At 46.9% G+C, this 25081-nt stretch overlaps 1 protein-coding gene across 4 annotated transcripts in view; it reads right to left on the reverse strand.

Annotated features, from left to right (window-relative positions):
* NUP50 (nucleoporin 50) overlaps positions 1 to 25081 on the reverse strand; it is a 353557-nt gene that overhangs the window by 193450 nt on the left and 135026 nt on the right. For all 4 annotated transcript variants that reach the window (XM_030214692.1, XM_030214690.1, XM_030214691.1 and 1 more), the window contains one exon: positions 24369 to 24452. In XM_030214692.1, coding sequence (XP_030070552.1) covers positions 24369 to 24452 — 84 coding nt within the window. The remainder of the gene's footprint in view (positions 1 to 24368; positions 24453 to 25081) is intronic.

Below are 25081 nucleotides of genomic sequence, written 5' to 3' on the forward strand. Positions count from 1 at the left end.
GGCCCAACCTATGAGCACGTTCAATCTTCAGCTTGTTCTCCAGACCGGGTAGGTTTAAGGTTCTGGGCAGCCATGTTTCTAAAAAGTCGCGCAGCTCCATCTCGCGCAAGGACTCCGGCAGCCCGATCAGCCTCAGGTTGCTCCGACGTGATCTATTCTGTAAGTCCTCAACTTTTGCTTCCAACTTGTTTATTTGGTCTTGCAGCGCACTTTGTTTATTTTCCTGCTGCTGACACTTGTCCTCCATATCAGACAGTCTCTGTTGGAATCCCGTCAGGTCAGTAGTGCACAAACTTCCCAGTCTCCCGTCTAATTGCTCAATTTGGTCCGATATTTTCTGCAGCTTCTTATCTACAGATGCCTCCAAAAGGGTCGAGACCTCGGCAGCTATTTCGGCCGCCCAAACGGAGCTCACTGACTCACTCAACGCGCCGGCCTCCGCCATCTTACTCTCGCCCACGCGGCTTCGTGTTCCGTCTTTTCGAACGCTTTTGGCGGCCATTCCGACCCGATACCTGCTTCCCGGATCAATTTCTCACTACGCAGGTATTCCGGTCTATTGCAAAGTTCTTTTGTGAGTTTTCTGATCAATTAATTTGGCGCTAGGGGTTGTTGTTAATCGAGGGGCCTGGGAGCTCTAACGAGCGGCGTCCTCCCCTCCGCCTAGCATCACGTGACTCCCAACAGTGCCAACTTTAAAGAGATCCTGCAGGGCGGTTATAGATGCTGGTTAGTTGCAAATCTGGCAGTATTATGTCCAGCACAAGCATAATGCTTGTTCAAAATTTCAAGTCCGTATCTTTGTTTGAAAGGAAGTTGTTGCGGTCTGAATATTGGTCCAAATATGTTCCGATGAGTCTCAATCACTTTTGATGTACAATTTAAATCAACTTGTTTGACTGGATTTTGCATCCATAATGTTAAAATGTATTTCATCGGAATTAGCATCAAAAACTGTACAGATTTGAATTTTTTAGCCATTCTTATAAATGTGTTTGGATTTTATTAGACCCCCAAAATGGCACGCTAATGGACTGACAACCTTTCAGAAAAGGGGGTCTAGATGGGAAAATTAGGTTCTTACCGTGATAATTTTCTTTACTTTAGTCATAGCAGATGCAGCCATTACAGATGGGTTGTGTCCATCAACCAGCAGAGGGAGATAGAGAGCACACTTTTTTCAGTGCCTCATACCAGCTTGCTCCACTGCCTCTCTTCAGTATTTGAAGCTTCCAAAGCAGTATGGCAAACCGCAATGGGAATAACATGAGCTTTCCTCACAGTGAACGATGGCCCTACAACAAAGGGCATTAACTCAGAATGGAGGGAATGAAACATCCTCCCGGAGGGAATAAACTCATCCTCCGAAACATGAAAATGGAGGGAATTAAGTCATCCTCCTTTAATTGAACAAGAATCCTGAAGACTGTTTTCCGACTTTCTCCCAAGGACGGAATCTCCAGGAAACACGAACAGAACCTGAAATAGATTTACAGCAGATAGCATCAGACAGGGAGGGATCATGGCTGCATCTGCTATGACTAAAGGAAAGAAAATTATCACGGTAAGAACCTAATTTTCCCTTCCTTGTCATCAAGCAGATGCAGCCATTACAGATGGGATGTATCAAAGCAATCCCTAGATAAGGTGGGAACAAGCCACACCACGCACCAGCACTTGCGCTCCAAAATGGTGTCCCCTCCTGGCAGCCACATCCAGCCTGTAATGTCAGGCAAAAGAGAGCTTAGAAGCCCATGTTGCTGCACTACAAATCTCTTGAAGAGAGAGTGCTTCCGTTTCAGGCCAAGAAGACGAAATCCTCTAGTGGAATGCGCCTTAAAGGCATCAGGCAGAGGCCGGCCGGCAAAGCAATAAGCTGAAAAGATAGATTCTTTAAGCCAGCGGGGCAATAGTGGCTTTAGACACTGGAGACCCTCTGCGATGACCTGATAGCAAACAAACAGATGATCAGAGGTCCTGAAAGAGAAATCTCGCAGATACTGCAGCAGAGTCCTGCGCACGTGCCAACAGGTGCAATTGCCCAAAGATTCTGGAAACTCCTCTCGACAAAGGAGGGCAAGAAAATAGGGTGGTTTAGGTGAAACGCTGAAACCACCTTAGGCAAGAAGGAAGGCACGGTCCGAACCGTGACCCCGGACTCTGAAAAATGCAGGAAAAGGGTCTCTACAGGACAGCGCCTGGAGCCTGACACCCGTCTCGCCAAAGTAATAGACATTAACAAGACGGCCTTCAGTGTCAAATCTTTCTCTGAAGCACGCCAAAGCGTTCAAAGGGAGCACCCTGAAGGGCCTTCAGCACTAGCCCCAGGTTCCAAGCTGGACAAGGTGCAGGCACGGGAGGACAGAGCCGAAGCACCCCTCTAAGAAACCGTGCCAGACGATCCGGATGAGCAGCTAAAGACACGCCTTCAACCTTGCCACGCAGGGAGGCCAAAGCTGCCACTTGCACCCACAGGGAATTATAGGCCAAGCCTTTTTGTACACCAATCTTGCAAAAAGTCCAGGAATCGGCGAGGACAGGAGCCCGCAGGGGTGTGATCTCTCTGGAAGCACACCAGACTTCAAACTGGTGCCAAATCCTGGCATAAGCCACGGAAGTGGAACGCTTGCGGGCTTGCAGGAGAATGGTAATTACTTTATTGGAATAGCCTCTGCCTCTCAATTGCGCCCTCTCAATCACCAGGCCATAAGACCAAATCGGCTGGCGTCCTCCATAGTCACCGGACCCTGTGACAACAGGTTGGGAACCAGAGGTAACTGAAGGGGATCCTCTACGAGCATCTGTCGGAGGTCCGCATACCAAGGCCTCCTGGGCGACGAGAACCACTTCTCCTGGATGCAGCCGAATCCGCAGGAGCACTCGCCCTATCAAGGGCCACGGAGGGAACACATACAGTAGACCCGGAGGCCAGGGTTGAGCCAAGGCATCCAACCCCGCCGCGCGAGGATCTCTCCGTCTGCTGAAGAAGCACGGGACTTTGGCATTGGTGCTTGTCGCCATTAGATCCTTCACGGGCTTGCCCCACTTGGCACATATCTGCAGGAACACTTCGTCTGCAAGTTCCCACTCCGCCGGATCGATCTGATGCCTGCTTAGATAATCGGCTTGCACGTTGCTCTGACCTGCAATGTGAGCTGCCGACAGAAACTGTAGATGCAGCTCGGCCCAGTGGCAAATTTGTTCGGCCTGCGCGGCTAGAGCTCTGCACTGAGTGCCGCCTTGTCGATTTATGTAGGCCACTGCTGTCGTGTTGTCCGACATCACTCTGACAGCCAATCCTTCCAGGGTCACTTGAAGGCCAGAAGCGCCTGAAACACCGCTTTCAACTCTAGGCGGTTGATGGACCACTCCGACTCCTCAGGTGTCCATAGACCCTGGGCATGCTTCCCCTTGCAATGTGCGCCCCAGCCTTTCAGACTGGCATCTGTCACCACTAGGCACCAATCGGGGAGCGCCAGCGGCATTCCTTGCCGCAGCATGCTGTCTGAGAGCCACCACTCCATGCTCAGTCGGGCCGCAGGGAGCCAAGAGAGTCTGCATTGGTAATCCTGAGATACTGGAGACCATCTTTGGAGTAGAGCATACTGTAGAGGTCTCAGGTGCGCTCTCGCCCAGGGCACCAGTTCTATGGTGGCCGTCATCAATCCAAGCAGCTGGACAATGTCCCAAGCTCGTGAGCGGGGCATCCTCAGGAGCAGACGGACCTGATTCTGAAGCTTGCACCGCCTTTGCTTGGGTAGGTACACATACCCCGAGGCTGTTTCGAACCTGGCCCCCAAATATTCTAGTGACTGCGAGGGGGTCAGGTGACTTTTGGCCAAATTGACGACCCAGCCCAGAGATTGAAGTACTGAAACCACTCTGGCTGTTACATGCTCTCTGCAGCAGAGTTTGCTCGAATGAGCCAGTCGTCCAGGTACGGATGAACCCGAATACCCTCTCGCCTTAGAAAGGCAGCTACTACCACCATAACCTTCAAAAAGGTGCGGGGAGCTGTGGCGAGGCCAAAAGGCAAGGCCCGGAACTGGAAATGCTTTCCCATCACTGCAAACCTCCGAAGCTTCTGGTGCGGGGGCCAAATTGGAATGTGCAAGTAAGCTTCTTTCAGGTCCAGAGACGTGAGAAACTCTCCTGGCTGTACCGCCGCAATGACGGAGCGCAGGGTTTCCATGTGAAAATGCCGCACTCTCAGGGACTTGTTTAATTCTTTTAAGTCCAGAATAGGGCGAAAAGACCCTCCTTTTCGCGGCACCACAAAGTAGATGGAGTAACGGCCGCAGCCGTGTTCAGCAGGAGGTACCGGGGACACGACCCCTATCTGAATCAGACCTTGTAAAGTCTCCTCTACCGCCGCCCGTTTGGCGGCAGAACCGCATCAGGACTCCACAAACACGTCTCTTACAGGGGCGTCGAATTCTATTCTGTAACCGTCTCTGATCAGGTCCAAGACCCACTGATCTGAGGAAATGTTGGCTCACTCCTCGGCAAAGAGGGAAAGACGTCTTCCGATGACAGGACTCGAGGAGAGGGCCGGCGCACCATCATTGAGAGGGTCGCCCCTGAACTCCAGGCCTTGAGCCAGTGGTTGTAGAACGTTTGTCCGGGCGAAAGGAGTTCATCTGCTGAAAACGGACACAAGAAGTGAACCCAGCAGAACACCCCGGGCGGTACCTTCGAGCGTCACGGAAGCGAGATCTGTAAGAGGAGTGGACCGCCGCACCCTTAGAGGAAGACCGAGGCCTATCTTCGGGCAAGCACTGGGGTTTAGCCTCACCCAGGCCCTTCACAATTTTCTCCAACTCCTCACCAAACAAGGAGAAGGCCTTGAAAGGCCTTTCACCAACCTTTGCTTAGAGGCCATGTCCGCCGCCCAATGCCGTAGCCAAAGAAGACGGCGAGCCGCCACTGCTACTGCCATGTGTTTAGCCGAAGCTCTGACAATATCATAAAGGGTGTCAGCAAGAAAGGACAAGGCCGACTCCATCCGCAGAGCCACATCTGAAAAGGGCTCCACTCCATCACCGGGCTGTTTCACTGCCTGTTGCAACCAAGACAGGCAGGCTCTAGCAGCATAACAACTGCATGCAGATGCCCGAATAGTGAAACCTGCATTTCAAATGACCGTTTAAGTGCTGATTCCAGTCTACGGTCTTGAATATCCTTCAGGGCAACACCTCCTTCAACAGGGAGGGTAGTTCTCTTTGTCACAGCTGTGGCATAGCACTTTAGGCATAGCAAAGCGAGCCATATGCTCCTCACTCAGAGGGTATAATTGCCCATAGCCCTGGAAACTTTCAAAGGTCCCTCGGGGTCAGCCCATTGAGCCGAAATAAGCTCTTGGATGGAGTCATGCAAAGGAAAGGCTCGAGCAGGCTTTTTGGTACTAGCCATCCTAGGATTCACAGAGTAGGTTGTGCCACTGGCAGTGTCCTCAATAGAGAGAGCATGCAGGGCATCAGAAATAAGCGCTGGTAGCTCATCACGGTGGAAAATCCTCACCGCGGAGGGATCGTCCAGATCCTGAGTCACTTCTGCACCAAACTCTGGCTCCTCAGACCATGAATGCCTGACAGAGTCCTCCGAATCCTCGCACCCCGACAATGGGGGGGGGGGGGGGGGGGGGGGGGGGGGGATGGAGGTGCAGCACTCTCTGAAGGGGAATGAGCCCTTTCTGCGCTTCATATTCTGCCAATATCAGGGAATAACGCCTCAGAGGGCATACCCAGGCTAGAATCCACTGGGGGGGGGGGCATTAGAAGAGGCCCATGCCGGGCTTTTGTGGGAGAGCTCTTTTTAAGCATGTATGTTTTGCATTAATAAGACAAAATCAGGGGAGAAACCTCAACCCTGGGCACCCCGGATCTCTGCCGAGGCTAGTAGCTCCCATATCAGCCTCACTCCGAGGCCTCCCTCTGAGCTCAGGACTCTCCGTCTCAGCGGAGGTCGCGCCATGTGGTAAATTCAAAATGGCGCCCGCTGCCAGCTCAGAGCGCGAAGAATCGTCGCTCGCCATGCTCGGGCTGGCCTAACGTCTGTACAGCCCGATTTAGAGCCCGCTGCTGATCTGCGCTTGCCACACTTGGAACAGTGCTTTACTGTCTCCGCAGCCATCGCAGAAAACGGCAGTTAAAATTCAAAATGGCGGTTCACGCCAAAATCGCCCCGATCGCGGGCCCACCCAGAGGAGTCAGAAAACACTCTGACCTCACTGGACCGAGTATCACAGCTCGGTCCCAAAGAAAAAGGCAAGGAAAAAACCTCTGTTCCAGCGTCTAAGCGCTTTTTTTTTTTTTTTTTTTTTTTTTTTTTTTTTAACGCTGTAAGAAAAGCAGAGGTAAATAGAACTCCGGGGCTCAGGGAGTGGGAAAGGCAGGGAAAGGGGCGAACCTATGTGCCTTTAAAGTGAAGCTGCTAGGCCTCCAACACCCCTGCTAACAACTGGCAAAAGCACAGGAGCAACCTCCAGGCAGATTTTAGATGGAGCTCGAAGAATCTGCAGCACTCTGCTAGGGGAGATAGGAATACTGAAGAGAGGCAGGTGAGCAAGCTGGTATGAGGCACTGAAAAAGTGTGCTTCTCTATCTCCTCTGCTGGTGATGGACACAACCCATCTGTAATGGCTGCATCTGCTTGATGACAAGGAACTGCAACTATTACAGTTAGAAACCTCAATTTTGGGAAACTTCGTTTAACACTTGACTCACGCAACAGATAAAATTTAAACAAAATTGAACATGATGGTGGGAACTTTTTTTAATTTTAGACCACTTGGCATGGAATGACCCAAATGCCAGACGCCATAAGCCCATTACGCTGGCATACTACACAACGCTGCAACTTCTCTGCCATTAGAGCACCTTTTTTTTAAACACCGGGGGGGGGAAGAGCTCCAAAAGAGCAGAACTACTAATTACCGCTGCAATACAAGACATGGCAAGCTTGAAACCGAGCTGCTTAGATTTTCTGGCGCTTTTGAATTTTATTTTTTACCACAGCAAAGCAATGCGGCCATCTCTCCTTGTCCTCGAAAGGGCTGAAGTTAGTGCTGAATAGATAACAAATTTTCAGCAAATTGCACCAAGTATAGAAGTCAGGAGGTAGTTGTGGGGGGAGGGACCCGGTCATCAAGTGTAACATCCCGGAGGCTATAAGAGAACCCTCATGGGCCTCAGCCTCCATTTTCAATAAAGCTTGCTTTTTTTTTTTTTTTAACCGTTGCACAGAAGAACAGAGTTGAAATAATATAAATATATGTACATTTTTAAAACAGAAAACGGGAAGAAAATAGTTAAATATTAAACAAGAAGAATAGGAGACTGAAGGGTTCACTACCTTCCAACTGCTGGAGAATGAGAATACTGGATCTTACTATAGCTAACCAGGGCTCTTATTGGCTCTCAAGAGAGTCAGAATTCTCAGAAGCCATCTGCTGGAAAGAGTGCACAACCCATCAGTATTTTTCTGGGCCGGTCTGGAGGGATGCTAAGGAAAAATTAGTTCTCACCTGATAATTTTCTTTCCATTAGTCCCAACAGATCAATCCAGAGATTTGTGGGTTATGTCCCTCTACCAGCAGGTGGAGATAGAACTTCAGAGGTTTGCTATATGTGGTCATGTGCAGCCAGCTCAACCTCGGTATGGTTGATAAAGCAGTAGAAGAAAGAAATTCCAAACAAGCACTCTCCTGCCTCTATGAAACACTTAGATATCTCAACTGCCACAGCGAGAGCTACATCAATGAAGCTTTGCCTGTACTGTTTTACTTTTTATTTTTATTTTTTTTAAACGAAACAAACCAAACGAAGGAACCCACGCAGTATGAAAAACCACAGCATAGTCACAGACAACAGGAGCAACATACAAAGGGCGGAACTCTGGATTGATCTGTTGGGACTAATGGAAAGAAAATCATCATGTGATAACTAATTTTTCCTTCCAAAGTGTCCCATGGATCAATCCAGAGACTTGTGGAATGTACCAAAGCAGTCCTCAAGTATGGCGAGACAAACCCAACCCAACTGCGAGAACCAATGTGCACTGCATCTTGCCGTGCCGCCAAATCCAGCTCTGCAAATGTCTTCCAAAGAAACCAAGCGTGATTGTGTATGAGAAGTTGCTTGCACGCTCGTTGAATGTGCTCTCAACTGTAAGAAAGGAGACCTCCCCATTGATAAATACGCCCAAACTATTGCCTTCCATAGCTAGTGGGCCATGGTGGCTGAGGCCATATTTCCTTTCTTGTGGCCCGCAAACAGCACAAAAAGATGATCCAAACGCAGGAAGTTGGTAACAGTGAAGAATGAGCCTGACATTCAGGCAACGTATTGCTCTAATTCTTGGGATAATACTCCCGGTGAAACACTGGGCGCACCAGTGGACGACTCAAATGAAAACGCAAAATCAATTGGGCAAAAAAGGCACCGCCTGAATGAACACTCCTGCTTCATGAACTTGAAAAAGGGGTCTCTGCAAGACAGCACCTGCAGTTCTGATATTCACTGAGCCAATAGCTACTAAAAACACTGCCTTCAAAGTAAGGTCCTTCAAAAAACAAACTATCCAAAGGCTCAAATGGAGGCCGTTGCATGGCCCTCAGAACGAGGTTCAGGTTCCAGTTTGGTACCACCAGGGCAGTCGTAGATGGTTTACACCTCTCATGAAACGAACCATATCCGGGTGCACCACGAGAGAAACGCCATGAAGACGGCCCCAGAAACAAGCCAAGGTCACCAACTGAACCCTCAAAGAACTCGAAGAGACTTCTCCAGCCCGTCCTGCAGAAAAGAGAGGATAATAGCCACCGAGGCTAAAGCCGCCAAACCCCCCCCGATGCAGAGCATTAAGCCTCAAAAGTGCACCATACTCTAGTGTACGCTACAGAAGTAGATGCTTTTTCTTGCCTGTAGCATGGTGGAAATGACTGGTCTGGATATCCTTTCCGCCTCAAGCACACCCTTTCAAGGGCCAGGCTGTAAGACGAAAGGAGGAGGGATCCTCCATGGAGACAGGCCACTGAACCAGCAGACCGCCTAGAGTGGACAGTTGGAAGAGGCGACTGAACAAGAGCCGGAGATCCGCATACCATGGATGCTGTGGTATGAGGGACAACTAGAACACATGACCGGGATGCCTGGCTATGCAGCCTATCACTCCTCCCACGATGGGCCACAGCGTAAAGATGTACAGCAGACCCGAGGGCCAACTTTGGAGAAGGGCATCGATTCCTTCTGACCCAAATTCCCTGCCCCTGCTGAAGCCCCCACCAAGATGTATCAGTTTGAAAGCAAAGGGCGAGGAGCTACCATTCCCCTGGATCCAGCTTGTGGCGACTGAAAAAGTCTGCCTGGACATTCTGCGACCCCGCGATGTACGACACAGAGCAGTGACAGATGTGTCTCTGCCCAGAGACAGAGCAGAGATGTCTCCTGTGCAAGCGGCACACTCTTGGTGCCCCCTTGCCTGTTCACATATGCTACCGCTGTTGCAATGTCCAAGGGAACATGTAGCAGACGACTCTGCAGAAGAACTAGAAACTCCCAGAGCGCTAAGTGAATATCCCGCAGCCCTAGCCGATTAATGGACTAAGTTGCTTCCAGTCTAGACTGAAAGCCCACCTCTTTAACATTGCTTTTGACTCGTAACCACTTGTAACCACTCACCTCCACCTACCCTCCTCTCTTCCTTCCCGTCCACATTAATTGATTTGCTTACTTTATTTATTTTTTGTCTATTAAATTGTAAGCTCTTTGAGCAGGGACTGTCTTTCTTCTATGTTTGTGCAGCACTGCGTATGCCTTGTAGCGCTATAGAAATGCTAAATAGTAGTAGTAGTAGTAGTCCCCTGGGCCCCTGGTCCCCTGGGCCGTCTGGTTGAGGCAATGAGCCCCCCAACCAGACAATGCATCCACTGTCATGACCACCCAGTCTGGAGTCGCCAGCGGAATGCCCTTGTGTAGGTTCTCCTGGATGAGCCACCAGCACATCGCTGTCTTGAGGCGCAAGTCCAAGCCACTCTGTGTAGTCTTCCAAAAGGGGAGACTGCAGACTAAGCAGGTACAGCTGAAGTGGCCACATATGACTTCTAGCCCATCTAGGATGGACACCATTGACCTCAACACCTGCACATAGTCCCAGGCCCGTGGTGCCAGACTCTGAGCAAACTGCATAACTGGCTCTGTAACTGTAGACTGTGTACTAGCGGTAGGGACACTGCCCCCACCGGAGTATCGAATAAGATGTGAAGGTACTCCAGAGACTGAAGGATGCAGGTGGCATTTGGGAAAATTGATCACCCACCCAGTCTATCGCACAAAGACTCTCCTTGTAAGACAACACCCGAATGAGCCAATCGTCCAAGTAGGGATGTACCTGTACCTCTTCCTTCCAGATGAATGCTGCAAATACCACCAACACCTTGGAGAAAGTCTGTGATGTAGTAGTGAAACCGAAGGGCATGGCCTGGAACTGAAAATGTTCACCGAGCACTGCAAAATGAAGGAAACACCAATAAGTTATGCTTCTTTAAGATCGAAGGTGGTCAAAAACTCTCCTGGCTGCACTGTAGCAATCACGGAACGCAAAGTTTCCATGTGAAAATTGCGAATCTGCAAAGCCTCATTTACGTACTTGAGGTGCAGAACAGGACGGAGAGAGACGCCCTTTTTGGGTACAATGATGTAAATGGAGTAACAGCCTTGTTCGAACTCTGCTGGGGGTACCAAACTGCCCCTAGTCACTGCAAGTCTGCCAGCGGTTCCCAAACAGCCTTCACTTTGGCAGCGTACTTGAAGGGTGACTCGAGGAATAAATCCGCCAAGGAGTGTGCGAACTCGAGCTTGTAGCTGTCCCAGATCTCCAAGACCCATTCGATGGAAGTTACCCTGGTCCATCCCCCCCCCCCCCAAATTGAGACATCCGTCTACCGATAACCAGTAGGGGATGGACCAGGGCCCCATCAATGAGAAGCTCTGGTTGCAGGTTGTGTTCTAGGGGCCGAGGCTGTCTGGCGCTCTCTGTTAAAAAGCTGCAATTTCTGTGAAAAATGAGACTTCTGGAAGGATCCAGTACATCCAGGGCGGTAGCACATTGCCTCTCTGAACCACAGCGGGATATGCCTGGCCTCCTGGGTTTATCTTCTGGCAGATGCTGCCCCTTGGAGTCACCCAGCGCTTAATCTTTTTCCTGAAGAGAAGTTTCCCCTAGAATGGCAGCCTCGCCTGTCGGGATTTGGAGGCTATGTCCACTGTCCAATGCCGCAACTATATCCAACGGCGCACCGTGACTGCCAGCAAAACCTTTTTGGCAGATGCCCACAGCAGATTATAAAGAAGAGCTGCCAGGTATGCCAGCCCAGATTCCAGCCCCAGCAAAAAGCTAACAAGCTCCTCCATTGAGGAGGCTTTCTGAACCCAAGACAGGAACGTCCGGGTCGTATACAATCAACACACGGATGCCTGGAGACTTAGCACTGCCACCTCAAACGAAAGCTCGTGAGGACTCCAGCATAGGGTCCTGCAGGTCCTTAAATGTCGTACCGTCCTCTACCAGTAACGTGGTCTTTTTGGTGACCACTGTAATCAAAGAATCAACCGTGGGTACTTTGAGGGACTCCAAGTCAGCTGCTGGGAGCTAATAGAGGCGCCCCATCAACCGAGCTACCTTTAACCCACCATCTGGCGTGTCCCAATGCGCCGAAATGAGGACTTTCACTGCCTCATGAATATGAAATGATCTGGCGGGGCATTTATTCCTAGACATGATAGAGGGGGTTGATGCCAGACTAGACACAGGTTCCAGCGAGGAAATATCTAAAATCTCAACCGTCCGGACTATTTTGTTTATTTTGTTACATTTGTATCCCACATTTTCCCACCTATTTGTAGGCTCAATGTGGCTTACATAGTACCGGAGAGGCGTTTGCTGACTCTGGTGTAAAGAAATACAAAGTGATGTTGTGGTAAGAAAGTTCATGTGGCACAGCCACATTAGGGAATCATACAGCGGAAGAGTTGTGTTATGTCCATTTCATACTTTAGCTTTGATGTGTTGCAGAAATCAGGCATTATGTTGGATTAGTAGGGTATGCCTTTTTGAACAGGTTTTTAGTTTTTCCGGAAGTTTAGGTAGTCGTATGTAGTTTTCAAGGCATTTGGTAATGTGTTCCACAGTTAGTGTGCTTATGTAGGAAAAACTGGACGCGTAAGTTGATTTGTATTTGAGTCCTCTGTAGCTTGGGTAATGCAGATTTAGGTACGTTCGTTTTGATTCGAAAGTGTTTCTAGTTGGTAGGTCGATCAGGTCTATCAAGTATCCCGGGGATTCACCATAGTTAATTTTGTGAACCAGAGTGCAGATTTTGAAAGCAATGCGTTCTTTGATTGGGAGCCAGTGTAGTTTTTCGCGGAGGGGTTTTGCTATTTCAAATCGCGTTTTTCCGAAGATAAGCCTAGCTGCTGTGTTTTCAGCGGTCTGAAGTTTCTTTAATGTTTGTTCTTTGCATCTCGCATAAATTCCATTGCAGTAGTCTGAATGGCTTAGTACCACTGATTGTATCAGGTTGCAAAATGTTTCCCTCGGGAAGAATTGTTTCACACATTTGAATTTCCACACTGAGTGGAACATTTTCTTTGTTGTGGATGTCACTTGGCTCTCTAGTGTTAGGTTGCGGTCCAATGTAACTCAGGCTGTCTGAGATAGGGAAGGTGTAATCTGGAGTGCTGATAATTGTGGGGTTGTCCGTGCATAAGACTGTGTGTTTTTTCTTTGTTGAGTTTTAGTTGAAATGCATTTGCCCAAGAGTCCATGATGTTCAAGCTGATGTTGATTTTGTTAGTGATTTCTGTCAGTTTAGATTTGTAAGGAATGTATATTGTGAAATCATCTGCATAGATGAAGGGGTTAAGGCCTTGGTTGGATAAGGACTTGGCTAGTGAGGGTCATCATTAGGTTGAATAGGATCGGTGGATAGCGGTGATCCTTGTGGTACTCTGCAGTCTGCTTTCCATGGTGATGATATGTTTGAGTTTGATTTTACTTGATATGTTCTTGTGGTTAGGAAACCCTTGATCCAGCTAAGTATGTTTCCACCAATCCTGAACTTATCCAGTACTCTTATTAATATACTAGTAAAAAAGGCCCGTTTCGAAAACAAATGAAACGGGCACTAGCATGTAGTTTGTTTTTCTGTTATTTTTGTCTTTTGATATTAAGGGATATAAGTGTTTTTAAAAAAGACAACAATTTTTTTTGTTAAAAGTTGTATTTGTATTGTAATTCTTTGTAACATTTTTAACATTTCATTCTAAACAATATGTTTTATTACAGTCAGCAAGAGGTGCCTCATAGTGTTTGAGTGACATGCTGTTTGTTGTTGAAAATAGGTGCTGCCATTTGCCTTGGCTTCTTCAGCTGTAGCATTGCTGTAGTGAAGAAACTAAAATGAATCAATGAAAGAAACCATCTATGTCCATTAGTCACATAAAAATTACCAATCAACTCCCATATTGACCATGTTTAATGCTATTGTAATTGCATTGTACATATAAGATAGTGTCCTTTGAAATTGTCATGGAATAATTGAAATGGTTAATATTTTATTTCTGTAAAAAATATATCCCCATGGTATGGTTATGATTTCTAAAGGGTTTTTATTTTTACACATACAGTGGGGGAAATAAGTATTTGATCCCTTGCTGATTTTGTAAGTTTGCCCACTGACAAAGACATGAGCAGCCCATAATTGAAGGGTAGGTTATTGGTAACAGTGAGAGATAGCACATCACAAATTAAATCCGGAAAATCACATTGTGGAAAGTATATGAATTTATTTGCATTCTGCAGAGGGAAATAAGTATTTAATCCCTCTGGCAAACAAGACCTAATACTTGGTGGCAAAACCCTTGTTGGCAAGCACAGCGGTCAGACGTCTTCTGTAGTTGATGATGAGGTTTGCACACATGTCAGGAGGAATTTTGGTCCACTCCTCTTTGCAGATCATCTCTAAATCATTAAGAGTTCTGGGCTGTCGCTTGGCAACTCGCAGCTTCAGCTCCCTCCATAAGTTTTCAATGGGATTAAGGTCTGGTGACTGGCTAGGCCACTCCATGACCCTAATGTGCTTCTTCCTGAGCCACTCCTTTGTTGCCTTGGCTGTATGTTTTGGGTCATTGTCGTGCTGGAAGACCCAGCCACGACCCATTTTTAAGGCCCTGGCGGAGGGAAGGAGGTTGTCACTCAGAATTGTACGGTACATGGCCCCATCCATTCTCCCATTGATGCGGTGAAGTAGTCCTGTGCCCTTAGCAGAGAAACACCCCCAAAACATAACATTTCCACCTCCATGCTTGACAGTGGGGACGGTGTTCTTTGGGTCATAGGCAGCATTTCTCTTCCTCCAAACACGGCGAGTTGAGTTCATGCCAAAGAGCTCAATTTTTGTCTCATCTGACCACAGCACCTTCTCCCAATCACTCTCGGCATCATCCAGGTGTTCACTGGCAAACTTCAGACGGGCCGTCACATGTGCCTTCCGGAGCAGGGGGACCTTGCGGGCACTGCAGGATTGCAATCCGTTATGTCGTAATGTGTTACCAATGGTTTTCGTGGTGACAGTGGTCCCAGCTGCCTTGAGATCATTGACAAGTTCCCCCCTTGTAGTTGTAGGCTGATTTCTAACCTTCCTCATGATCAAGGATACCCCACGAGGTGAGATTTTGCGTGGAGCCCCAGATCTTTGTCGATTGACAGTCATTTTGTACTTCTTCCATTTTCTTACTATGGCACCAACAGTTGTCTCCTTCTCGCCCAGCGTCTTACTGATGGTTTTGTAGCCCATTCCAGCCTTGTGCAGGTGTATGATCTTGTCCCTGACATCCTTAGACAGCTCCTTGCTCTTGGCCATTTTGTAGAGGTTAGAGTCTGACTGATTCACTGAGTCTGTGGACAGGTGTCTTTCATACAGGTGACCATTGCCGACAGCTGTCTGTCATGCAGGTAACGAGTTGATTTGGAGCATCTACCTGGTCTGTAGGGGCCAGATCTCTTACTGGTTGGTGGGGGATCAAATACTTATTTCCCTCTGCAGAATGCAAATAAATTCATATACTTTCCACAATGTGATTTTCCGGATTTAATTTGTGATGTGCTATCTCTCACTGTTACCAATAACCTACCCTTCAATTATGGGCTGCTCATGTCTTTGTCAGTGGGCAAACTTACAAAATCAGCAAGGGATCAAATACTTATTTCCCCCACTGTATATAGTTGTGCATACATGCATTTTGTCATAACCAGAGTGAAAAGGAAACGCATCCCACTGTGTAGGTCGTGGTGTTTGACAAAATGGACGCCCAAAACAGGATATTGTCCTTTGAATTGCTCACAGAAATGATTTTTTGTAATGTATGTAGAAAACCTATCCCCACAGTTGTTGTGTTTTGTAACGTTATTATTGTAAACAGATTTATAGTTTAGCAGACATCCATTTGTTTCAGTACTGGTAGTGGTGCTGAAAATGGCTGCCTATAAGGGCGTTGAAAGTAGCGTGGAAATGGTGGGGGAAATAACAGCGAAGCAGCAAAGGTGTAGAAACAGAAATTAATCACGGTAGAGGCGTGCAAGCAGATGAGCAGCTACTAAAGTAGTGTGTAAAGGTTCGGTTGTTGTGGTCGGTGGGCATTCTAGGAGTGGAATGGTTATAACACGGTGAAACGTATTGTGAAATTGGCGGGGGAAATAACAGAGAAGCAGCAAAGAGGAAGGAACTGAATGAAATGAATGAGTGCAGATGAGTAGAAGCAGATGAAATCAGTATGTTCGTTCGGTGGCCGCTTTTGTTTATGTATTGTGGGCAGTAATGTCCCGGCGGAGCAGAGGGGGAATTGCAGACACAGAAAGCAGCAAGAAGCAGAGGAGTAATTGCGGACACAGAAAGCAGCAAGAAGTCGGTAATAAGTTTTTGTAAGTTTTGAAAAGTAAGTCCGTCTTACCTTTGTTGCAAGAAACTTAAGTAAAGCAATGTTGTCTTTCCAGCGTTGTTCGTCTCGTGTTACCCAGAGAAGGACTGACCCCTTTCGCTTATAATGCTCCTCCTTTCTTGTGTAGCAGTTGTCTGTGATAGGTCCATCATCCGTCCTTGCATTCCGTTGCCTGGCAACGATGGAGGCGCAGGCAATGAGTAACCCCTTCGCGTGTGAGGCACTCCCCTTCTTTTTGAGTTGTTTGATAGGTGCATGAGGCGTGATTTCATTCTGTTGCCTGGCAACGGTGCAGTCGTAGAAAATGACTCCTCCCGACTGACGCCTTCACCTCAGACGCTCCTCCCTTCTTCTATTTGAGTTCCCTATTGGTGTGACGCTCATCCATGACGCTCATCCGTGTGTGTTGCAGCTGTGACGCTCCTCCAGGTCAGTGCGGGGCAGAGATGTACTGTGCTTAAAAGTGGTTACAGAGCTTCGAACATACGAACTATTGAAGCCTCAGACTGTGGTTCAGAACGTTCAGGGTGCTTTTTATGTCCAGTTGGGGCGTGGCGTAGGTCGTAGATGGGGCGTGGCTGAGGGCGGTGGTGAGTAGTCCGAATAGCCTTCCCTACCAGGAGGGCTACAGGAGGACTACAGCAATTCAGGGCTTCACTGCCACAGTTGGAGGGAGCTTCAGAACGTTCAAGGTGGGATTTATTTATAGAGATTGTGGTTTACCATGCCAAATGCACTAGACATGTCGAATTGAAGGAGGAGAATATTTTTGCCTATTGCTATTTCCTGCTTGAATTTGGCTAGTAGAGAGTATTATTGTTTCTGTGCTGTGGACGGGGCGAAAACCTGTGATTCGTGTAATATCGAATAGAGGAGTGTGGTAGCCGTGTTAGTTCACTCTTAAGGTTATCAATAGAAATCAAACAAAATAAAACATGGAAAAGAAAATAAGATGATACCTTTTTTATTGGACATAACTTAATACATTTCTTGATTAGCTTTCGAAGGTTGCCCTTCTTCCTCAGATCGGAAATAAGCAAATGTGCTAGCTGACAGTGTATATAAGTGAAAACATTCAAGCATTACTATGACAGTCTGACAGGGTGGGAGGAGGGGGGTGGGTAGGAAGTATGCATGGGGACATCAAAGCATATCATTGATATTCTAACAGGATGGGTGTGGATAGGTGAGGGGAGGGTGATCAACAGAGACATACAGCTTTATGGTTTATAATGGGCTAGGAACCCCAGATCCTTGTTAAGTCCTTTCTGTTGGGTGTTAAAATATTCAATCATTCTGACTTCAAAGGTCTTACGTTCTTGTATGGTTTTAAAGTTACCTTTCAGGATTCTCACTGTGAAGTCACTGGTACAGTTTCCTGGTCCTGTAAAATGTTGACCAACAGGCGTGGGAACCCTGCTGGCACCAGTATTGTTCATATGATGTCTATGTAAATTGAATCTTGTCTTAAGCATCTGGCCTGTTTCTCCAATATGCACTCAGTCTGCAACCCCTCATTACCTCTCCACCCTCATCTCCCCTTACGTTCCCGCCCGAAACCTCCGCTCACAGGACAAATCCCTCCTCTCAGCACCCTTCTCCACCACCGCCAACTCCAGGCTCCGCCCATTCTGCCTCGCCTCACCCTATGCGTGGAATCAACTTCCTGTGGTCCTACGCCAAGCCCCCTCCCTACCCATCTTCAAATCCTTGCTCAAAGCCCACCTCTTCAATGTTGCCTTCGGCACCTAACCTTAGACTGCCCCAATTTGACTGCCACTACTTGATTGTCTGTACATTTGTCCATTAGATTGTAAGCTCTTCGAGCAGGGACTGTCCTTCTATGTTATATTGTACAGCGCTGCGTAACCCTAGTAGCGCTTTAGAAATGTCAAATAGTAGTAAAATAGTAGTAATATAGCATCCTTCGTTACATTTTTTACACTGAATGATATATACCACATTGGAAGATGAGTAAGTGAAAGATCCCTTTATGTTGAATGCCCATTATTTGCAGATAGATATCATTGTTAAAGTGGAAGTAGTTGTGAGTTAAAATGAATTTGATTAATTTTGTAATAGTTATTACAAAATTAATCAAATTCATTTTAATTACAAAATTAATCAAATTCATTTTAACTCACAACTACTTCCACTTTAACAATGATATCTGCAAATAATGGGCACTGCGATGAGCACCAGGACAGCACCCCAATATGTCAACCTTTTTATGGCTGAGCTGGAAGAGACATTTCTGAATACACACCAGACCAAACCTCTAAAATACTACCGGTACATCGATGACATTTTTATGATTTGGACGGAGGGTGAAGAAACTCTGAAACAATTTTATTCTGCCTTCAATACATACCATCCTACAATCAGATTCAAAATTGACTACTCCCCAGAAAGAGTCAATTTTTTGGGCACCACGGTCTCAATCAGTGATGGCTGTATACAAACATCTATATACAAGAAACCCACAGACAGATGCAGCTACCTCCACAACTCCAGCTTCCATCCTTCACATACAAAAAGATCCATCATTTACAGCCAAGCCACAAGATACCACCGTATCTGCTCTGACCCAGGGGACAGAGACAGACACCTTAAAAGCCTGACTGAATCCTTCAAACAGAAAGGCTACAACCCCAAAATAATCTCCAAGAATATTGCCTCCTCCCTCAAAACACCCAGGGAGAATCTGCTACAGTACAAAAAGAAAAAATCCACAGACAGAATCCTGCTTGTAGTGACATACAATCCAGAGCTGGAAAAACTGAGGAAAATCATAAGAGATCTACAACCTATACTCCAGGAGGATGAATTACTGAAAGAGATATTCCCATCCCCACCAGTACTGGCCTTCCGACAGCCACCCAATTTAAAACACAAGCTAATCAGAAGTAAACTTCCATCACAGACTGAAAAGGAACAGAAGGGCACACTTCCCTGTAATTTATCCAGTTGCAAACTATGCCAAAATATTTCACAGGACCCCAAAGTCATCCACAAAGGAAAGATATTCAACATAAAGGGATCTTTCACTTGCTCATCTTCCAATGTGGTATATATCATTCAGTGTAAAAAATGTAACGAAGGATGCTATATTGGAGAAACAGGCCAGATGCTTAAGACAAGATTCAATTTACATAGACATCATATGAACAATACTGGTGCCAGCAGGGTTCCCACGCCTGTTGGTCAACATTTTACAGGACCAGGACACTGTACCAGTGACTTCACAGTGAGAATCCTGAAAGGTAACTTTAAAACCATACAAGAACGTAAGACCTTTGAAGTCAGAATGATTGAATATTTTAACACCCAACAGAAAGGACTTAACAAGGATCTGGGGTTCCTAGCCCATTATAAACCATAAAGCTGTATGTCTCTGTTGATCACCCTCCCCTCACCTATCCACACCCATCCTGTTAGAATATCAATGATATGCTTTGATGTCCCCATGCATACTTCCTACCCACCCCCCTCCTCCCACCCTGTCAGACTGTCATAGTAATGCTTGAATGTTTTCACTTATATACACTGTCAGCTAGCACATTTGCTTATTTCCGATCTGAGGAAGAAGGGCATCCGTGTAATATTGAGAATTTGTTTATATAATCTGCAAGTTGTTTGGCTACCATGCTTTCCATCAGTTTGGCTGACAACGGGATGGATGCTACTGTACGTTAGTTAGTGATTTCATTTGTTTTTAACAGGATGGATGCCATTGGACGGTAGTTAGTGATTTCATTTGTGTTTTTCTTGGTGTCTTTTGGTATCAGGGTTAGTAGGATATTGCCATTTTCCTTAGGGAAGAAACCTTGCAGTAGCATGTAATTTAGGTGAGATGTGAGGTCGACTATGAAGCGGTCAGGGGCGGATTTCATTAGGTAGTTGGGGCAGGTATCTAAGTTTACAGTGAGTGTTGGAGAACCTGCTGATCGCCCGTGCAACTGTATAGACGGTGAGAAGAGCAAAATTTAACCAGGTTCGGTCACAGACAGGTATTCTCCAGTGGTTGTGTCCAACTCATTAAGGAAGTTTTCGATGTCAGTGTTGTCCTGTGGTAGCATGCTGCGTAGGTTTACAATTTTTTCATTGAAATACTTAGCAAGTTTATCTGCAGATGGGAGGTCTGTATTCGATGTAGTGATTAGGTTGGTGTCTAGGAGTTTGTTCACGAGTTGGTATAATTTCTTCGTGTCCTTGTAATTTGTCCCTATTTTAGTTTTATAGTATTGGTCTGTTTTATAGCGTGTTTGTACTCTCTTTGTGATTGTTTCCATCTGTTGAGTGTGTGTTCATCTTTTGTTTTTTTCCATGCTCGTTCGAGTTTTCTGGTTTGTGTTTTTAGCTTTTTCAGTTCATCGTTGAACCATGGTATCGCATTATGCTTACGTGAAGCTCTTGTTCTTAAGGCTGCTATTTCACCTAGTATGCATTTGCATCTTTTATCCCATTCCATGAGGTAGTGTATGGAGTCTGTTTGTGCTGTCCAATCATTGTTATATATCTGTTGCCAGTATGTTTCGTGTCTACTTGACCTCTTGATTCTGTAGGATGTGTGTTCTTGTATTTGGTATACTCCCTTCTTCTGCCAGTGTAGGGATAAGTTTAGTTTGTAGTGATCAGTCCAGGGTGTTTCTGTCCATTTAATATCTGTTATTATTAAGTTCTGGTCTGTTAAAAGTTTGTGTGAGATGAGATCAAGTGTGTGCCCTTTGACATGGGTTGCTTGCATTTGTGGCCATTTGAGATCCCATAATTGTAGGAATTCCTTACATTCTCGTGTGTTGATTGAGTTTGGGTCTTCTAAGTGAAGGTTGATGTCTCCTATTACTAGTACATTGGAGTTGGTTACACATGTTTGAAATAAAGTCCATGAAGTTAGTCTGGCCTTCGTTCCAATTACCTGGAGGTCTGTAAAACAGGACAATTCAAATGATCATGAAGGGTTTTGTTGTGGATTCTGATTGAGGTCATTTCAAGTTGAGGTGTCATGGACTCAGCAGTGGTTTCGGTGGTAAAGTGGGATCGATAGATTAGTGCTATGCCTCCACCTCTCTTTTCCTTTCTGGTCCAGTGTGTGATTTTGTATCCTATAGGGTATAGGTCTAGGATTATGGGGTCCTTTTGGTCATGGATCCAGGTTTCAGTGCTTCTGCCATGATCCAGTCTGTTAGTATTGCTGTTTTGTTTATTGCGGATCTGGCGTTGATGTAGCCCACTTGGATTGTTTGGAATGGGTCTTCTAAGTTTGGTATTGTGTGGACTTTTATTAGTTGTCGTTTCTTCATTGAGGTGAGTTTGTTTGGACCTGTCTTTGCATTTTATGATGGTTGTCCGCATGCTGGTGGTCTTCCTTTGTTTAAGTTGTTGTCAGTTTGTTGAGGTGTGGTGTATCTGATCAATCGTTGATGATTGTATAGTATGTGCATGATGTTACTTTCTGCAAGAGGGGTGGTTAGTGTTAAGTGGATCAGTGTTAAGCAGTAATTTAGGTATTCATTTTGGTTTCTATTCACTGAGGGCTACTAGTAAGATCGTGTTCTGATGACTGTATGCGTGATAAGACTTTGTTCTTTGGAGTGGGGTCTGGTGTTCTGGTCTTGTGTGTTATTTCAGCTTGCCTTTCAAGCTGTTGAGGTCAGTTTTGGATCAGGTTTCAGTGATAGGTTAATGAACAGATGAGATGGGGAGAAGAGTGGTTCTGAGTAAGGGTCCTCCTTTAATCGGTCTCTTGGCAACTAATTGCTTCCTTCCCTCCTTGCCCAGAGAATCTTCAGAGTTTCTGATCAATTCTGCGACAGTCGCTTTAAGCTAATTTCACTTCTTAATCTTTCTTATGCTTGCTTAAGTAGAGGAGTGTGGTAGCCGTGTTAGTCCAATAAAAAAAGGTATCATCATATTTTCTTTTCTATGTTTTATTTTGTTTGATTTCCTTATGCTTGCTTAAAATGTTAAAGTGTTCACAGATTTGCCAATACAAAAACAGTTTCTCCTTCTGACTTCTCTGGTTGTCTTTGGTTACTAACAAGTGGACCCAGAGGGTGGGGTTGCTCTTGATCAGAGAAAGGTACTTGACTCAATTGCTCTTTGAAATGTGATCAAATGCTAGCACTTAAAACACTGGTTTTAAACTTCCACTAAATCCTCTGCTTTTTCACAAACAGCTCTTCCAATAAATGCACTTAAACAGTCCCAAACACTGCTCCTCTTAGCCAAAAAGCTTGCCTGTGTGCAGACCAGTCAACATCCCGACTGATACAAGCAGAGTTACTTGATTCACTTTTCCTTTCTGGTTTGATTAACCCAACCCAAATCTTCCTCTTCACACGCTTAACCCCTCTGGTTTTGATTAAATGCAGTGCAGAAGGCTCTTTCAATGGCACGCTTCTCTCGCTGAAAATGCCTTCATCTCCCTCAGTAACTTTTTAGCCCTTACCGTGGTTCCCTGCTGTCAGGCCTCTTGAGACTTTTCAACTGCAAAGTCTCAATATCTTGAAGTATTACCCTGGTACACCAGCAGACACCTGAAGTCTCCTCATTCTCTGAAGTTTCCTTTATCGAATAAACACAGACAACTTACTCATAGTTCCCCTTCTATTAGTGGACGTGGGCTGCTCCCAGCACGGTAGTTGGCATGTGTGGTGTGGAACAGCGCTGACTGGCCACAAGCTGGTCAGGTCCCCCGCTTCGTGCCTCGAAAGATACTGCCGAAGGTTGCTCCTCTCGCCTGCCCTCCCCCGGCTCTGCAGCTGTGTGTGCGGCGCTCCCTGCTTTCCTCATCTTTGCAGCCTCAGGCGGGCAGCTGGCTGGCGTTCATCTCCGTGTGCAGCGGAGGCGGGGGCGCCACTGCCTGGCCAACAATGCCAGAGGTGCGGACAGGTGTCGGCCGGCAGTCCTCCCAGTGTGCAGCGGAAGCTGGAGGACGTCGCTGCCCGGCCAGCGATGCCAGAGGTGCAAAGGGGCGCCAAGGCTCGGGCAGCGCTGCAACCCTGAGGCAGGGGAAAGTAGAGTTCGGCTCCCAGCGACGACCTGGTCTGGACAGGATGTCTGAGAGGTGGCCTGGGTTCTGCAGCGCCTCCCGCTCCACCTCCCAGGCGAAACCGTCAGTCTGGACCAGGCAGCAACAGACCGTCAGCCCGCTGAACTCCGTGTCCGTGCGAGGGTCAAACTGTCCCGTCCTCAGCCAGTCTCCAACCAGGGTCCCTGGAGCTAGCTGCTCTATAACAGCGGAAGTGCCTCACTGCGAAACAGGTGTGCCGCAGTGGAGTCATCCCCCTCCTCTGGTGGCATGTCGCCTTCTTCTGTAAACTCCACGAAAGAGGCTGTCTGACACGTTGTCAAGGTACAAAACTTCCAGCCGAGGGAGCTTGGGCATGTGACTGAGAAGAGGAAGAAGGCCCGGGAGGGGGGGGGGGGGGCAGAGAATCAGCACCCTGAGGTTCCCCTGCTTGTTTTAAAAGGAAGGCTTTGTGCATGAGAAGCACAAATTCTGGGGAGAAAGGAGTAGCCTTGACCCCAGAACTCCCCCCTCCCCATGGGGTCTGAAATAGCCGAAGCCTGCTCTGTTGGAGGCTGCCCCGGCGACACGTGCAGGGCCGAACAGGACAGCAAAGATGGCGCCCGTCAGCGCACGTGCAGCAGCAGTCTGCCCCGAAATTCCCGCCAAAACAGGACCCTGCATTTCATTATCATCCCCTGACTGAATAGTACCTGGAGCGAACAGTTTCTCCAGCGCACCCTGCCGCACACACAACGCATTCCCCAGACACTGCTCTCCGGCTCCCACCCTGGGAGCAGCGTTTCGCGGCTTCCAACGGAGCCGACATGAAGTGGACCTGTGCTGCCCGAACAAGCTGTCGCCCCCTGTGCCGATCTGCTAGCTTTATTTTTTTTTTTTGTAGAGGCAGGAGAAAGACTGCTAGACCCAGACAGACCAGGGCACCAAGCCCAAGGAGGACAGAGCAGACGTTGCGGGGGGGGGGGGGGGGGGGGGGGGAGGAGGGAACCAGGGAACCTCAAACCCTATCCAGGCTCAACTGGACCCAAATGATGTGCCAGGAGCCGGATCAATGCAGAGCTGCACAGTTATGACTCTCCACCTGCTAGATTGAAAGAATACTGAGATTGAGCTGGCTGCACATGACCCCATATAGTCTCTGAATCGATCTGTGGGACGCTATGGAAGAAACTTTAGTAGTCTCCATTGCTCACATGTCTATGTGGATATAGTGGATTATGCAAATACTGAAGTAATCTAGAAAGATAAGGTTTAAGAAGTAAGGATCAAACTGACTTGCATAATCGGAACTATAGAAGGCAAGATTAAGCCTTATTCTTTAGATTAAATCATTCACTTACTTCCTGTCCAACATTTCTCCGCTTTGCTTTCTTGATAGCTCTATTCTTCAGTATGTCTTCACTAGCCACCGAGAACCTCCCAGCCTATGAGAAGAATTACAAAATTGTTATATCTTTCATGTTATATGTAAAGTTTATACGATCTTATTTTTCTGTAAGAGATCCTGATTAAATTGCTAGCAACAACTAACAAACATTTGACCATCTAGACTAGTTGGAATGTGAAGAAACCAAAGGAAAAATTATGCCTTACCTTCTAATTTTCTTTCCTTTAGTAGCAGCAGATGAATCCAAGAACTAGTGGGTTGTATCCATCTACCAGCAGGTGGAGATGGATCCCACGTCTGACAAAGGGCGGGATCCTGAATTTATCTGCTGCTACTAAAGGAAAGAAAATTATCGGTAGGTAAGGCATAATTTTACCTTCCTTAGCGTCTGCAGCAGATGAATCCAAGAACTGGTGGGATGTACCAAAGCAATCCCCAGACAGAACCGCTGCTGCAAAGGCAGCATCTGAATAGTGAAAGCACACTCGTTCCGCCCAAGAAGTAGATAGTGAAACAAGCCTGGAATGCCACTGGCAGTATGCAACCATTCCAAAAAATGGGAAAATTAGGTTCTTACCTTGGTAATTTTCTTTCCTTTAGTCATAGCAGATGAATCCATTACGAGTGGGTTGTGTCCAACCAGCAGGGAGAAATAGAGAGCACTGA

Source organism: Microcaecilia unicolor, chromosome 9, assembly GCF_901765095.1.
Source record: "Microcaecilia unicolor chromosome 9, aMicUni1.1, whole genome shotgun sequence".
NCBI lineage: Eukaryota > Metazoa > Chordata > Amphibia > Gymnophiona > Siphonopidae > Microcaecilia > Microcaecilia unicolor.